This window comes from Melospiza melodia, chromosome 19, assembly GCF_035770615.1.
Source record: "Melospiza melodia melodia isolate bMelMel2 chromosome 19, bMelMel2.pri, whole genome shotgun sequence".
Lineage (NCBI taxonomy): Eukaryota > Metazoa > Chordata > Aves > Passeriformes > Passerellidae > Melospiza > Melospiza melodia.
The window spans coordinates 12,680,402-12,698,455 of NC_086212.1; the positions used below are offsets into that span (position 1 = coordinate 12,680,402).

The following is an 18,054-nucleotide window of genomic DNA, read 5'->3' on the forward strand; positions in this document are numbered from 1 at the left end:
ACAGGCTTCTGGGCTCCCAGTCCCACACAGGTTTGGGTGTGCAGCTGGCAGGGTTGGGGTTACCCACCCACATCATACACCACCCACTACACAGCACTGTTACCCTTTAAGAGAATCCACGTGCTTAAAAACCTAGAAAAGCCTTGTTGCTTAAATGGATTGACACTTTCAAAGGTACCAGGTTCCACTTTCATTTATGAACTTTTTACTCAGCACCCAATAGTGATACCTACTCAAACAAGTCAACTCATGCAAGTCTTTTAAGTCGCACAAGTCTTTTAAGAGGTCTCTGCAGCAGCCCAAAGGACAGAGACAACTCAGCAGTGACAGGATGCAGCACTAGGCACTTATGAAAAAGTTATTTTGGAAATAGAAAATATTCCTTATTAAGAGGAGCTAAAAACCTGTAGCACATAATGTATTTCTTATGAATCAGTCTGAACTTTCATCCAAAAGACCGTGTACCTTATCTGAGCTATCATTTGCTGATTAGGAAGAAGTACTGTCCAGACTCCTTGGCTAAACTTTCAGCTCAGATAGTCTTATTAAAGAATTAACTACTGGAAGACTAATAAAAGCTTAGCCTTCCCAAAAATGGAGGATTCACAAAATAGATACCACTTAAAGCTAAAGGGTAGCAGTACAAAACAGTTATGTTTGAAAACAAACATTACAAAACCAATAATACAATCTAAAAAAAAAAAAAAAGCCCAGAAAATAAGCTTTGAAATTTCAACACTTTGAATCAATTAGTATTAATTTAGCAGCTATTGGTATACACACACACACAACTGCGAGCATAAATTAACATGCAGAAGAATCTCTTCCTACTCTCTAGCAAAGTTAGTCAAAAAGTTAGTAAACAAAAATCTTTCTCAGACAAACAATTAATTTTCCCATCTTAATGCCATTCTCCTCTTCAAAACTGCCAAATAACAGGTATTAGATGCAAAAAATAAAAACTTTTAGAAAGATAACTTAACACAAACATCTGGGCAAGCAAATGCAACAAAATCCCCAAAATTCAGAGTATGACTTCATTCTGTGAGGACACAGAAAATAAAGCCTTTCTTGCTCCAAATATAAAGAAAACTGTGCTCATTTTGTACAATGACACAAGGCATGTTTACAGCAATATGAACCAACGTGCTATAGCTGAGGTAAATCAGTGTCAGCCATGTTGTGAAAGAAACTGCAATTAACAGACCTACAAAATTCAAAACTTAAATCAGCTCTGCCTTGATAGAAATAATTTTATACTGCTGATCTTACTTATGATTGGTGCCTGACTTCTTCAGGTTAATGTCTATTAATCTCGTCTAAAAATACACACCCAAATTCTAGAGAGAGTGAAACAGCAGCAGGAGGAAAATACACAAGATATAAACCAGGAGCACAGACTGCAGCACAAAGGAGGAAGGTACAATGTAAAGTGAAAAAGCAAATGCACTTACTCAGCATTAAATCCATTCACGTGCAGGATCCTCATCTGCTTGACTATTGTGCTTTTACCGGATTCACCAGCACCTAGAAAATGAAAGTAAGTCAATTTCAGAAGGAAGCATAAGTGATTAAGGCACACACTAGAATTTTTTTCTTCGGGCTAAAATCGAGAAAGTTGGGTTTCTCAGCGTAAGAGTGAAAAGTGAAAGAAATAATTGCCACTGGAAACTTCAGTTGTAGCTAAAAATAAATGCCCAGCTCAAGTCATGTGTCAGATCTGAATCTTGGATCATTTCACTGTCCATTTTTCCAGTGTCAATGTTAAAAGCAGACTGCAGTATTTGGAAAGAAAATGGACAACTTCAACATTTTACAGAGAAGACGACAGGGAACATCACAGCCTGGCTGCCTTGTCACTACTATCCGACAGAGGGAAAGGCTGACTGAAGTCCCTATTAAACCAAAGAAATTCTGTTGTATCCTTAAAGAACTCTAAGTTTGACTGGGTGATGATGAACTGCAGCCAAACTCCGTAACTTAAATCACAAGGAATAAAATATGTAGATACTCACATTTGAAAAAGGAAGGCATCCCTTTAAGCCTCCACCCACAAAGCTACCAAAAACCTCCTCTTATTTGTGTCTTGTAAGCAGCCTCCCACCCTCCCTACATGTTCCAAAACCAACCCCACACACGAGGAGAGGCAGAGACCACCTTTTGTGGCTGCTGCTCTCCCCTCCTGTACCTGCAGCACAAAAGCCCCACTCCACTTTACTCCAGTTTCCATAAGTAGATGGATGCTATTTCTGCTGGGCTGCTCGGATGCCAGAGCACAGGGCAGCCCATCTGCCTATAGTACCCGTTTTTCCATGCACGCTGAACAACTCCAACAGCAGCATTTAATTGAGCTGCTCCACGCTGCCAGATCGGCAGCTTTCTATATAAAGCAAACATATTTTTGCAGGAGTAGTATCGTAACGTGGCAAAATTTAGAAAGATTCCCCTTAGCATCTCCTGGCTACTGGTTTATTCCCCTCCCCAGCCTGTGTCTCAGCCACAGGAACTGTATGTCTGTGGCAGAACGGGCAGGGAGGTACAGTTTGTATTTATAGGATGTCAGGCCTCTCTGCTAGCACACACTGACAGCACAAGCCTCCATTTTGAGCCTCATGTTCAAAACTGTATTTTAGCAGTTACATTTCAAGGTTCATTTTCTCACAAATGCTTTCCCCCTCTGCTTTCTACCTTCCTTTCCTTCTCCCTCACGGATTCCCAAAAGTCCTCTTCTGCTCTCCATAAAACCTGGTTGCATGTTTTGCCACTTTAATCCCAGAGCCTTACTCTTTTTCTCTCTCCTTGCTCACTGCTGTTCCGTAAGCATTTAGAGAGCAGTTTTTATCTACAACTCCTTATGCACACGCCACTTCTTCACTAAGCTGCTATTTTATACCATACACCCTCTGTCTGATCAGGCAGACTGCACCATGCAATAAACACAGGTGGCTAAACCAACCAAGAATTAGTATCTTGGGATAAAATAGACTGAGTTATCTTCACAACTAAGCATTATTCACGAAGGCAGTATCTGCTATAGTCATATGTCCATTTAAATATTAATAACAACTAAATTTAAGCTGTAACACTAAATCACATTTTATATTTATAAGCATTGGGAGCCAAAATCTTTACTTCACTTGGTCCAAGAAGGAGGCTGGACAGTTGTTGCATTTGCTATAAACACATTCGGCTTGATATTGACACACCTGGGTTCTCTGGATGGGATACAACACCAGTGAACCAAAATAATATATTACATGTACATTTCTCCATAAGTCTAGCTCTATATTTGGCTGCTTGTTAAGGCCATATTCTCAACAACAATTACACACACACGTTTAAGTTCACCACCAAGGAGAGTTCCATTAATTTCAGGGAGACTGCTCCTGGCAGCGGGGCAAGCACGTGTACAGCAATGGGGCCTACGAGCAGCAGCATAAACCCACTAGAATATTCAGCAGCTGCTCTTTGTTGTTATTTGAATATGATTTGAAAAGATTAAGAACACTTTTCAAGTGCCTGGCTTCTTATTTCACGTGTCTTATAGAGGAAACATAACATAATAATAGGGAGGTGAGTGTCTATATTTTTGACCAGTGAGTTACAGATTATCCACAATTCATGGCAGAAACTGTAACAGCTGAGCTATCACTTCAAACACACTCACAGATGGCTTTACTGCCATCGCTAAACACAAATTTTTATTTGCAAGTATCTGAACTATTTTTCAGTCACCAAAACTAAAGAAAACAGAAAGAAAACCAGGCAAGCCCATCATGTTTCTGTTTGCTGAAATTTTGCCTCTTACGAAAGCAACCCCTCTGATGACAAATAGTTTCTATGTATCTACATAATGTTCAGCCTGGAATCTGGAAGTCCAAGACATTTCCCAAGAGCTGAAGTCCAAATTATCCTGTTAAAAGATTTCTACTGAAGCCCTGGCAGGCTCCTCAGTGCTGCAGGTGCTGCTGTAGTCCCAGTCACTCTCCATTTATTTTGTCTCTCTTCAAACGAGTATTTGAAAGATTTTACTGGTGATAGTACACTTCCAAATTCACCGCCTTCAAAAGTTCTTTTTTTCCCCTCCTTCCATTAGGGTTTTTCCCCCCAAAACGGAGTCAGCTCGGCGAGGCCTAGCCTGTGCTCCACGCTTCAGCCCTGCAGAACGTGCACAGGCAGTCCCTCGGCGTGACCAAAACAACCCACGGCTCGTAACTGCATCCGATCCTACAACACTACTCCAGAATACTCTGAAATATCGAGCCTGACAAACATTTGCTTGCCCTCTCCGATATCGATATTTGGACCCTTCCGTTCCCTGAAAGCCACAGCCCACATTTGTAAACGTCTGCCCTGAAAAACAGGAGCAGGTAACCCAGCGGAGCCGCTGGAGCAGCACCTGGAGCCCGGCTCCGCCAGCGCTCCAAGGCGCGGTACCTCAATTCCTGGTGCGACAGCGGCGGGTGCCGAGCCCGCCGGGGCCGGGGCCGTGCCCGCCGGCCCTGCGCTGCTCCGCGGCCCCAACGCGGCCGCGCTTCCCTCCGGGACCGACATCCTCCCTCCGTTTCCCCCAAACGATTCCCCGACTTCCTCCCTTCCTCTTCCTCCTCTCCCCGGCCTGGCCGCACGTCCCTCGGCACCCCGGCCCGGGGAGCGGTGTCCGGCCCTGCCGCGCCGCTCGCCCGCGGCCGCTGTCAGTGCCCTGCCCTGTTTATCTGTCCGGCTCCCCGCGGGCCCCTCGCCGCGGCATCCCCGGCCCCCTCCCCACGCCCGCCCGAGGCCCGCGGCCGCCCCGGCGGCGGGCGCTGCCCCGCGGGCGGAGAGCGGCCCCGCGCCGCCGCTCCGTACCTGCCCCGGCCCCTCCCGCGGCGCCCCGGGCGCTGCCCGAGCCCTCCCCGCCGCTCCCCCGCACCGCGCCGGTCCCCGCGGCGGCCCCGGCCCCGCCGCCCCGGGCGCTGCTATAGCGGATCCCCGCGGCTCCGGGTGGGCCCTGCGGCTCCGTGCCCCCCCCGGGCCCCACCTCTCTCCCCCGGCCTCGCCGTGCCCGGGCTGGGGCCGCTGCCCCGGCGGGGAGGGGACGGCCCGCGACCCCTTACCCAGCAGGAGGAGCCGGTGCGTGGCCCTATAGACCTGCTTGTCCTTCTGCAGCTGCTTCTCGATCTTCTTGTTGGCCTCCCGCTGCGCCTTCTCCTCGTTGCGCTGATCCTCCGTCTTGCTGTTCCCTAAACAGCCCATCTTGGGGAGGGGAAGGCAGGGACGCGGGGCGAGGGGACGGGAGGCGGCCGGGGCTGCCGGGGGGAGGGAGGGAGGGAGGGAGGGAGGCACTCCCGGGCTCCCTTCTTCTTCCTCCTCCTCCTCCTCCTCCTCCCCCCCTACTCGCTGCTGTGGCGGCCGCTGCCCAGAGCCAGAGACATGGAGAGCGCCGAGCCCGAAGTCAGCCGAGGGGGGGCCGATAGCGATGACTTTGCTGCCGCTCCGCCGGGCCTCCTCCCCGGCAGCTGCAGCTGCCTCTCCTCCCCCGCCCCCCGCCGATCCCCTCGGCGCACCTTTCCCGGGGGGTGCGGAGCGATCCGCGGGGATCTCCGCGCCCCGGCCGGGCCGCCGGCTCCTCTAGAGGCAGCAGAAATGCCCCCCCCCGCGCCGCACGCACAGGAACAAATCCAGCTTCAGTGCCACCCCCAAAAAATAATAATCCTCTTTAGATCCAAAGGCACGGGCTCCAGGCGCGGAAACCTCCCCAAATGCTCGGCGGGGAGGATCGGGAAACGTCTCTTCCTCGCCTCTCCCCCCGCGCCGCGGGGGTCACGCAGCCCCGGTCCCTTCCCTCGCCGGCCGCCGCAGCTCCTCGCCCTCCGGCCGCCGCGGGTCCTTCCTCCCGCACTGGGGCGGGGGGGGTCCAAGCCAAATCCCCCCCTTTTTTTTTTCCTCCCCTCTCCTTGCTGCTGCTCTTTTCACATGCGCTTTCCAGGCGGCTGAATCCTCCCGGCGAGAAGAAAATACAAAATATAATGTGTGTAAAAAAAAAAAAAAAGAAAAAAAAAAAAGGCAAGGAAAAAAAAAGCAAGCCCGTTTGCTCACTGCCACGAGCAGAACCTGTCCCCTCACGGTCGGATTTTTCCCCGTCTTATTTTTCCTGCTCTCTCCCGCATTTTTTTTTTTTTCCTCCTTTTTTTTTTTTTTTTTTTTCCTTCCCCCCCCCCCTTTTTCTTTTTTTTTTTTTTTTTTTTTCCCTTCCCCTATTGAGCGGCTCCGCGGCGGCGGAGCGCGGGGTGGGGCGAGCGGGCCCACACTGCACGCTGGGAGCGAGCGGGGCCGCTCACATGATGCCCGCGTCACCCCGCGCCGCCGCCGGCGCCCTCTTCGAACCGGGCCCGCCGCCGCTCGGGGCCGCCCCGGTGCCTCGGGCCCGGGGCACGCCCGACCCCCGCCCCGCGGGACGGAGGCGCCCGGAGCTGCGCTGGCACTGTTCACACCAGCCTGAGTAAATTGTAAGGGAGTCGTGCCCCGCGACTCCTCGTGTTACGCTTGGAAATAATTAATGTGGGAGTTGTGGTGCTGAAGGGTTTGTGTCTGGTTTTTTGGGTGGATGCTCGCTCGCACCCCGCCATTCGCTGGGGTCCATCCCTGCCCATCCCTGCGGCTTCTGTACCAGCAGAGAACCGCTGGATGCACACATCGGGGGTTTTTTTCATCTTGCTTCTACCCTGTCTAGCTCCATTTTCTTCCCTAAAATACGTTTTGAAAACCTCATTGCAAAAATTACACAACTTATCAGTTACAGCTGGAAAACAAAGGTTGGTGCTTTGCCCATTGTATAACCCGGATCCCAAAAATACACAGGTAGTTTTTCTCCATGCACACACCCCCACACATGAGTTAGTGAAATGTCCTTTACAAATATTATTTACCCTCATTTGCAAAATTCGATTATCTACCACATTGTTCCCACGAACACACCTTCTTACATAATCCATTTGCTATATTTAGAAACACCCACAGTAAAATAATTATGTGAATAGAGCAAACAACTAGGAGGTCACAGCTAATGTCATCAAATACATCTGTTGAGCTGCCCTTGCTGAATGAGGGGGGGACCTCAGGAGAAATAGGGAACATCACAGTCACTATTTTTTAAATGCACTGGAGAGACTTTTACTGGGGTCTCTAGGTGTTAGTTTTGGCTAAGAGCAGTTTTAAAAGATCTTAGAGAAACTTGGCTCAGCAATGCCCAGATTCATCTGAAGCAAATATGGAATAATTCCTTCTATCTTTTATAGGTTATTTATTTGTATAGTTTTCATGTAGTACTCAATATTAAAATATATTTTAACTGTGGAGTTTACAAGGCATAAAAGGACTCAGAAAAGCAGAATTTGGACTGAAAATTAAAGAACCTCATACTTTTTTTATGGTTATGAAGAGACTGCAGAAGTGCCAGTACCTGCCACCTCACACAGGGCAAAATCTGCCCCAGCCTCCAGGCTTTGCTTCCCTCTGGGGGGAAGGGAACCCATCTCAAGCTCCAAACAGGAAGAAATACACAAACAAGATAGAAGTTATTGTTGGAAATATACAAAACGCTAAAATCTCGGTGAATGGTAGAAGATGGAAGTTATTGTTGGAAATATACAAAAGGCTAAAATCTTGGTGAATGGTGTCTGTACAGGGAAATAGGATGGGTAAATACACCAAAGCATCCAGGGACAAGGAGTCACGGCTGTGTGGATGCTGTTGTCCAGCAGTGCACACCCATCCCTTCCCAAAGAGAAACCAGGAGGTTAAACTCCCCAGGAATCCCTGCCCTCCTGCTGTAGGTACCTTGTGCCTCTGTCTTTAGGCTGAGCAGAGCATGAGGTAGCTGAAAAGAAAAACACACTCAGCTAATTCACAAAGCTCCCAGTTACTTACAACTGAATTAAGAATTAGCTCCTTGTATTACAAGTGTTACTAAAGTGTGAAAGTGTCAAAAGCTACATGCAACAAAAAGAAAACTCCCACATTGTGTAACCTATCAGCAATAACAGATTGTTTTTGTCTTCCTGAAATCTGACAGGACTCGGGACCGCAGGCACTTCACAAACCCAGTGGACTGCCAGGAGTTTTTTCAGAGCTGTCCTGATTAGGAGCCCATCGTTTGAAGAGTGAGCATACCAACACATTAACTGTTCTCACTCTTTTTTATTTGTTTTAATAACATAAGGCTGCTAATGTGTCTTTAGAATAAATTGTGTTTCTTACTGGATCTAGTTCCATTAGCTTCCATCTTGTAAAAATCTGCGAACTTGAGTTTCACGAGAGTCCTGCCATCAGAAGGGTAAGTGCAGGCACAATCTGACCCCTGACTCACCATAAAATTAAATCTCACTTCTGAAGAATCTGCAGCCTTGGGAACAAATAATGCAAAGATAAAATAACTATATGTATGGGCATAGTGCCTCTGTGATAAAAGTCTATTTGAAGCTTGAAAATAGGGTGTTAAAGGACACTGCTGCACGTTAAATGAAAATGTTTTCTAAAAAGGTAAAGTAACAAGAACGTGGAAATGGCTGTAAAAGGACATCAGGAGACTTATGGCTACTGACTCAATCCTGCACTATTTAAATTAAAGGGAAATACAAGGTTATACACAGAAGACTGTGAGCATTGCACACTTACAGATTAAATTCAGATTCACTGACATTCCTTCTGTGCTTGAATATAACACTTTGAGTAGAATAGAGGCTGTTGTTTTTATTTTTCAGTCTAAATGAAATGCAAAGTTTCTGATGCACCAGCACACATCTCAGGGCAAGGATTTTACAACAAGAACAGGGGGATTGGCAGCATGAAACAATATTCTGCTGTTTTCACTTCTCAAACCAGAAAAGATCGCACAAGGAGAGGTAGCAGGATAATTAAAAGCAGTAATATTTCAGTGGAATATTTGGGAGAAAAGGAGAGTGTGTCTATAATCCATTTCAGTTCACTTGATCACTTTAGTTAACGGATTTTTAGTCCTATTGACCTAATTTCAATTACATCCTAATGAAAATCATCAGGTCTCCTAATTTTGTTAATTTCTTTTCTGAAAGAGGAATTTTATTGCAATTATTTTCTCCACTTTCCCTCCACAGCTTTTGCCCCAAAATATACTCTCTGGTGCCTAAAACTGAAGAAGGATTTGTAACAATATCCTAATCCTGTAAATAAACCTGAACTTTACTCAGTTGAGCAGTCCTATCGAAGTGCATAACTTTACTCTTCCCAGCTAGGACAACTATATTAGCTTGATTTAAAAATGGATAAAAAGATTTCAAGTAGAAGCAGACTATCAGTAGCAGTAGGAGAGAGAACTTGTTGAAAAGTTCACATCTTTTATGTTTCCCCCACCCTATACACATGAACTTCTGTCCTTTTAAGATTTACATATAATACCTGCTGATACAATCACTCGAGAAGACCTCAAGAAAAATACTATCTTTTTCCTATTTTAATATATTTACTTTACATCTGACAGACTGTTACAAGTATTTCAATGCATTTTCCTTGTGGTAGTCTCCCTTCTTGTGCATGAGGATATTCACAATTGTACAAGTAAAAGACAAATAAATACTGCTGTAAAATTCACAAACATTGGCTGGAAATGTAGATGCAAGACTTGGTTTTGGAGAAACTATTGCCTTAACAGAGTAGATGCTGAGCCTGTTGAAAAAAGGCTTTTCAGAGACATATTTAATGTTGTTCTTTTACATTTTTAACTAAATGGATGAAACTTTCTGCTTACAGTTCTGATGTTGCGTCAGTTTTATTCGAAATTGACCAGAGTCAGGTTCTGAATTTATTTGAGTTATTCTTTGTATTTAAAGCTAATTATAAGACCCAGATCAGATGCCCTCTTACCCCACAGCTTCCTCCCAAACCCTCCAGGTGACAAACACCCTTATTTCCTACTGCAATTAATTCACATTTGTTAGTGAGCTGAGGGCACTGAGCACTCGGGTGCCTCCAAGAAAGAAGAAATGGTTAACTGATTTTCAGAGGGGACATTTGTGCAGCTCCTTATGGGCTCTTGCTGTCCACAGTGGATGTGACCTCGTCAGCTTTTGGCTGTGAACTGTGGGGTGGAGCTGTGACCGAGCCAAAGTGCTGGTTTGGAAGAGAAGACACAGAGACATCCCGCTCCAGCATCCCTTAGCAATGGGCTGAAATGGCTCTGCAGCCCCTGAGGAGGCTGGCAGCCTTCCTGGCCTCTGGAATATTCTGTGCTCCAGTGCCTAGCACGGCTCAGGAGACACAGCACAGGGGACAACGTTTGGAGCTCAACAAGTAAAAGTGACAGTGCTGATCTAATTGCAGTTTCCTTTGTTTCTGTTTGTAGGAAATAGCATATTTTCAGCAAGTCTTTTCCATGGAAGGACACAGAGCTCAATGAACCTGGGGGACTCATGAAACAAATCATTCTTACAGCAACACCTGGATTTTTGTTAAGGACCCCACATTGCCCCATGCTTCATTTTGCTGTCCTACAAATCCACAGTGCTGAGCAGTTGGAACTGACCTTCCTCCTTTAAAAGCAGGGATTAACTCTGGAACAGATTGACTCTTTCAGTTAAAGGACATTTTTTAATAGCACACACTGTATATTTTTGTATATGGGTACCTCTCTGACTTGAAATTAGTTAAATTTAGGGTCTCCATCCTGGGCTGGTAGTTAAGTATCAAACCTATCAACCTCAATGCATTTAATCCCCAATAAACTTAATCTTTTAGTTACAGATAAGCACTAATTAAGGTTCTGATTTAGACTTAGATCAGTGGGGATTTTTCATCTAAGAACAACTGCCATGGCTTCTTGCAGTGAGTCAGGTCTGCTCTCATGTTTTCCTTAGATGGAGCCATCCTCCACGAGCTATCAAGCTATCGTCCTGAAAATCCTTTGGACTCTGCGAAGAACGAAACGTGGTGATAAAAAGGGAGACGGTTTCAAAGTCTCCAAATTACCCTTTGACCTGCTGAACAAGGAACCCTTGAGTAATCTCAAACTCGTTTGAAGGAGAAACAAACAAATTAAAGCCAAACAATAATCTAAAAAGGAAAACCAAAGCAAACAGATTGGTATTGGAGCAAGAATTCAATGTGTTTTTTTTTTTTTTTTCATCTCTTTCCTTTGTAGGGACCAGAACAAAAATCACTTTTAAAAGCATTCAGAGGTAAACAAGGTAGGAAATTACCAATCAAACCCTGGGAGGGCAAAGCAGGATCATCATGTGAAGGGACAAGTTTGTCTGTCAGATGGGAAGGAGTGAAACAAGCATTGTCAGGGAGGAATTAATGCACCACTAATGTATTCAATAAAGAACAAACACAAAACACTTAACTACAGCTACTCCAAAACAAACAGAATGAAAAGGAGATACTTCCCTCGCTGGCAAAGAAGAAGAATTTTTCCATACAGAAATTCTAAACTTGAGAGGGATTTTTATTTTGTTTTTAAATAAAAACAAGCCTAAAGTCTACTAATAGAATTAACTAAGATCTTCCTTTAAACCAAAGAAAAGAAAACCTTGCCTCCCTCCTTTCACTTCGAGGCTTTCCCTCAGAAACATTAAAAAGAGACTTTAAGGAACTCAGGGAATTATGGAAATAACACACTGAATAAGAGCTTTTCACTTAGTAGCTTTTCTTATTTTCATGTAGTTCTTTTTCTTGATATTCCTTCTCACTTCTCATGCATTCTGCACTGCACTTTATTAAAAAAGAAAAAAGCCCTCTTATGTAACAGAAGTAGCAGCACATTCTAGCTCTCCACATAACACATATGGAATGCCGATTAAAAAAAAAATTGGAACAAGTCTTTTCTCATATTTAGTTTCAGTATTTGTCAACATTCACTGCAGACCTACCCCTGACTGCAAACTTTTTTTTATATAAAGAAATATTCTGCTTTAATCCTTGTTAAGTTTGGGTCACAAAGCCCAGGGAGGCAGTTGTGGCAGAGGCTGTTTTCTCAATACTGGTTGTAGTTAATTCCTGCAAAGAAGCACGAAAGTCCCAAGCTTTTCTCCTGCCCGGGGTCAGCCGAGGAGAGGAGGCTCTGCCTTCACCTCCCAGCACAGCTCCCACCAGAGCAGGGGGCTGAGCTGACCCAGCCTGACTCCAGGAGCACGGTGAGCCATCCCTCCATGCCAATATTATTTATTACTGACACTGCATTCTCATTTTATGGTGCACAACAGGAAAGGGAATAAGAGGATTGTTAAAATAGTTCTTGCTAAGTTGTCACACAGGTTTTAATGTGCTGTAAACATTCCTCTCCTTCTTTAAGGTTTTTTTAAAATAGGATGACGTCCAGGCTTTCGTGCTCAAAATAACTTTACATTTTAGTGCTAGCAAACCACAATACTCTCAATACCAGGAGCTATTAGAAACGATCTGCAAGGAAAACAGGGCTGTGATTTTGCTACTCTGTCTCTGCATTGCTAAAGGCCTAAAAGTATTCCTTTTGAAAAAGGGTATTTTCTCCCATCTTTTTCTTTAGATGAAAAAACGTTAAGTCTAGGTCCTAAGATTACATACTGACACAGTTACAGAATAGGGGTCTTTTGTACCCTGTTTTTCCTGGAAGAATCTGTCTGTCTGGCAAACTCACAGCACCATTACGTCTTAAGTGCCTTGATGTTAAATTAGAGTGCCCCACACGCCCCAGGGCAGTTGCAGAATTTAGACCCTTTTTGCAGTGAAAAAGTCTTTTTGGTGGTTTGGGGGTTTTTTATGTCTGTTGGATTTTATAAATGTATATGAACCAACTGATTGTCTCCAAGGCTTTAGGTGCACAGTGAAAGGTTTCCCTTGTTGCTCTATCTCAGGCAAAGCCAGGAAAGACATCCATGGCCAGGGCTGTGGGAAGCAGGCAGGAGCTGGGTCAGAACCTGAGGTCCAACACTGGATTTTGCCTCTGCCACAATAGAACCAGCAGAGGTGAAGGACTATCCCCTCCTGTGGGTGCAGCTGGGGGATGATCAGACCTGTGTGAACACTCACAAACTGTGAATGGAGACAAGATGAGCGTGGGGATCAAACAGGGGGACAGGACCCAGGAGACCTGATCTACTGCAGATGGTTCAGCCCTGCACAGGCACCGATCCGTGGGTGACCTTGGACGAGCCACTTCCCTTTTTTGTGCCTCTTTGTCCAGCTATCTTTTATCTGCCTCTCTCTTACAGGTTGAGAGCTGTTTGCTTCCGACATGTCTGCACAGCTCGGAGCACCAAGGGGCCCTGGTCTCACTGCTGACCTTTAAGCCCTTCTGCTACACGTTTCATCATAAAATAATTATTCAAAAAGGAAGCAAGTTTTTTTAATAGTCTGTCTTCCTTTTCTTAACACCTCTTAAACTCAGACATTTTCAGCAACATTTCATGACAAAAAAAGATAGGCTCTATTCAAAATCTTAATGCTGTTTTTCTTAAATGAAAATGGTGAGAAAGCTGCTACTACTCTGTCAAGTCCTTCTCCCACAGGCCCTCCAGCAAAACCAGGAAAAGCTAGAACCAGCATGCTTGCTACATTCAAAGTACCAGACAAAGATACTTTTTATTTTGAAAACAGGGAAAAAAAGAAAAAAAAGCCTGCACACTTCTCAGTCTTTCTTTGCCCACCATGAAGCACCCACCAGGACAGAAACCCGGTGCCGTGTTCTTCCACAGGTCACTCCCAGTTTGCTTTATGCTCTCTGGTGTTACAATAACGAATTTGTTTTTCCATTGCTGCCTTGTCTAACTGTGACCTATTCCCTTCTGAAGCAATCGGCTTTTTACAGCTCCATCTCTGCTGTGCAAACAGAGAATGAGCAGGGCTGAGCCCCCGGAGCTCGGGGCCAGGAGCTCCCTCTGGACCCCATGCCCAGGTGTCACCCTAGAGAATGAGCTCCCCAAAATCTCCCAATGCCCTTGGTGAGCCCCTTCCTCTCTGCCCAGCGGGATCACAGCCACGTCAGCACTCCCACGTTGGATGGAAAGCCCTTGGAACATGCAGGGAGCCAAGGATGCTGCAAGGGGCAGGGACCTGATGGCTTTGAGCTGCCACCACCTCTGCAGCCCCACAGAACACAGAGGGGCTGGTGACCCCCTCTGCCCAGTGGGATCACAGCCACATCAGCACTCCCATGTTGGATGGAAAGCCCTTGGAACATGCAGGATGCTGCAAGGGGCAGGGACCTGATGGCGTTGAGCTGCCACCGCCTCTGCAGCCCCACAGAACACAGAGGGGCTGGTGACCCCCTCTGCCCAGTGGGATCACAGCCACATCAGCACTCCCATGTTGGATGGAAAGCCCTTGGAACATGCAGGATGCTGCAAGGGGCAGGGACCTGATGGCGTTGAGCTGCCACCGCCTCTGCAGCCCCACAGAACACAGAGGGGCTGGTGACCCGCCCTGCCCTCAGCCCAGCCCTGGGGGGACAGCCAGGGACTCGTGTCCCCTCCAGCCCTGGGCCATGGGGCACCTGGAAGATGCTGGATCCCCCCAGCCCTGGCTGTCCCAAAAGGCCAATCCCTCCCCTCCTGTGGGGCTGCACTTCACAGCCTATGTATAAAATGCACAGCTGTACAGAGAGCCTGGAACATCCTCTCTATGTGTTCCTGGAGGATATATACACTAACTCCATGCATGTGAGAGTTAAGGAAGATTTGTCCAAGGAAATACTTCCAGAGGAAGTGCTGGGCAGCCACATTATTTGTTTTATTTAAAATGATTTCAGGCTCGATAATGTCTCTTTATCAAAACTACACATGTGCTGAGCATGCACAGTGCTGTGTTGTGAGCCATACAGGAAGGGGTGGATTTAATTTATTTCTTTATTATGAATATTGTGGTGCTGTAAGGAGAATCCTGGCCGACAGTGTGAAATAAAGCAAAACTTTCAGAGGTTATTTTGGGAGCTGAAGTTCCTGTGCTGCCTTTTCAAATTTAGCATTAAATTCTGTATTCCTAATCCTCTGTTCTGTCTGGACCATCTCATAAATGGACATGTATATTATTACAGAGCAGAGCAAGAACCTCCTTACATTTGCCATTCATTTGAAAGAAAAATGGAGTTTCAGTTTCCTGGTTTTCCTTCCCTCCAGTGAGAAGACCAGTGAAGGAGTTTATAAATTCACAATTCTGGCAGGCAAAAGGGACCAAGGCAATCATGACACACCAAAAACAGTTCTCCACCAAAATGATATCAAAATGATACCCACGTTTTATTTTGCAAACGTAATTTAGGCTATATGGTCTGTTTACAATTATTTGGTGCCATACCCTCCCTGGTGGATCAAAGTACTCTGTACCCACCTGAGTGACAATGCTCAAAGCAGCAAGAACCACCAGGAACTGCACAGACCATCTTTCAGCATAGAAATAAAAAATAATTAATTCTTCTCTACCCTAAAAGCTGGTTTAGAGGGAAGAAAGTGGGCTAGAAAGAGTTGACTTTTGACTGTCTATGGGTCAGTGTGGGCTGCACTGGAGGGAAGAGCTGCTGCATGGAGGGACAGTGACCCAACCCAAGACACACCAGCCACGAGATCAAACTGTGCAGCAGCAACTTGCAAGAATGCTTTTTTCAGTGATGTGTATGTGCTTACAACTGCTCAAGAGTAAAGTTAAAAAGGCTAAGAAATTCCCTGCCCAAGGATGAATAAAAGATTTCCTGTTACCAGAGAGTTGGAACTGAGATTAATTACACCATGGAATTAAGAATGTGAAGTGCTGAAGCAGTGCTTCTACCAGCTAAGAAATGGACTAAGAAATAAGGCTGGATCTCACTGCCCCAAAGAGTGCCCTCAAGCAGGTCTCTTTATGGAAGCATCAATATGAAGTCTGCAAAGACCAGAGGTGGTAAGAGGTGGCAGAAGGACCGAGGTTCACTGGCAAACACCCCAAACTGATCTGCATAAAGAAGAGGTGGGACAAGACACGACAGAAATAACCTACCTTGGCTTGAGACCTCCTGCCCCAACAACGATTATGTAATTGTTACAGTCTCTTAATACCCAAGTAAGAAACTTTTTTATTGCATCAAGTTCTCATGTCTAGACAGATACACATCACAGAATGAATCACTGCCTTTGAAGACCCGAGCTAAGAGCACTCCACGATGGAAAGCCACTATCTGGGCACATCAACACTTGGGGAACAATTTTCTGGAGACAGGTTTTGCAGTACGTGTCAGTAAGGTTTACTATCTGTGAGAAACTCTGGCTTTCCAACAGTGTCCTTAAAGGGCTGATAAGAAAGCAGTACAGGCTTAGTAAAGGAGCCTCTTAAACACAGAGTCCAAAGTCTTCAAAAATACCCCAACTCTGCCCTCCCAAAACAATTAGAAAGCTAACAAAAATGCATAAGCAAGGCAAAAAATACCTTGGAAATGGAATGGAAATGGAAAAAAATTAAACAGGCTCAAATTCACCTCTTAGCCTGATTATGCCTCTCCTAGCAACGATTCTGCCTCCTCTCTGTCTAGAATAGAAAGTTTCACTTTGTGAGACAGCACCTATTGCCTAAATAATTGGAATAATTGGAACCCCTCTTCTGCCTTTTTGCTTTGCCTTCCAAGGTTCTTTTTTTGTTGTTGTTGTTGTTTTTTTGCTCCTATCCAGAATTGCCAATCAGCTTCTCTTCAAAATGGTCACATCTTATAAAATTCTTTTCCTCAACTGTTCTGGATGTTTCCCAGCTTTCTCATTTGTCCTCTTGGAGGTGCTCCTCTCCCTGGCAAGGACACAGGGCATCTCCAACATTAAACCTGTATTTTAATTCAGCACAGATGTTACAGCACAGGGCAAAGGATCTGGTGAAGGTGTTCTCAAAAATTGTGCTCTCAAAACCACAGTTTGACTCACATATGCCCCCAAACAATCATACATTAGCAATTATAATGATCTTTAATTAAAAAAAGAAATATGTTGCTGCTCTTACAGATAAGGATCTACAGAAATACTTGTATAGGTGCCATGAATGTCTATTTTTCAAACTACATTTCAGTGAAGGAATTTTTAACTACCTTACCTGCATTACTCAAATTCTACTCTAAAACAAACTTCTTTGAAGTTTTCTTATTAAAAAAGCTTTAAAAATAAGCAGTTTGAATTATTTTTCAATGAACTACCTAATCTTCTTAAATAGTAAAAAGTTTACTTCAGCTCAAGTCATTCCACTTGGAAAAAAGCAATAAAAAAGCAGCAGATTCACTCGCCTCACCCTACATTTTCTCTGAATTTCAACTAACCTCTGATTGTTACAATTTTTCATGGTAAAGCCTTCTGAGTGTTTTTAGCCAGTAGACTTTGGCTTTTATACTGGAAAATCTGTACATAAATGTCACTTTCATTTATATCTTCAGATGTAACAAAGTCATTAATGCAGCTGATTCCTAAGAAAACTTGTATTTTAGAAACTTCTAGCTCTGGTACTGCATAAACATGTCTAATGCAGAGCATGAGAAAATGATACCTTGGAGATGCTACACATGTTAAATCAGGAGTAGAAGCTAAATTCTCACTCTTCTTGATACGAATATCAGTTGTCAATGATACATTTTGTTCCCAGAGAGCCATGATCTCCTAACCTCATTTTGTAGCTGCACTCACATTATTCTGTAGAGAGCTGTGGCTTGGATCCTAAGGTCTCACAAGATGAGAATCTGGGGTTGGATGCCATGGCACTAAAATTGCCCTTCAGGAGATTCCATCGCTGTCAAATCCAGAAACCAAAAACCCCTCCCCTCCTGGTTTTTAATCCTGCTAAACACCAAATATTGGAAGCAGGTTAAGATCTACAAATAACAGATCTGGCCTCTTGCCACATGGCATATTAAGATGCCATATTTAGCTCCTCATTCCCTAATAATCAGACATTTACCCTGCTCCCTCCAGCCCTTTCATCTACTTCCAGTGTGCTGCTAACCAAGATGTCTTTCACTCTGCTCTTTCTCCCATTTCTCGTTGCTGTTTTACACACAATCAGCGCCGCTGTCCCATGGCACTGGAAAAGGGACTGTTGTGCTCCCTCTGCTGCCTGCTGGGCTCTGCA

General features: G+C 45.1%; 1 protein-coding gene across 2 annotated transcripts in view; it reads right to left on the bottom strand.

The window, feature by feature from the left end:
• GNAS (GNAS complex locus) overlaps positions 1-18,054 on the bottom strand; it is a 127,475-nt gene that overhangs the window by 75,572 nt on the left and 33,849 nt on the right. Inside the window, exons 1-2 of one of the 2 annotated variants that reach the window (XM_063172579.1) lie at positions 5,097-5,306; positions 1,455-1,527 (exon numbers count right to left, since the gene is read on the bottom strand). In XM_063172579.1, the coding sequence (XP_063028649.1) occupies positions 1,455-1,527; positions 5,097-5,235 (212 nt within the window). In that variant the 5' untranslated portion in view covers positions 5,236-5,306. Of the gene's footprint in view, positions 1-1,454; positions 1,528-5,096; positions 5,307-18,054 lie in introns of those variants that run through there. The other variant, XM_063172578.1, reaches the window with a different exon arrangement.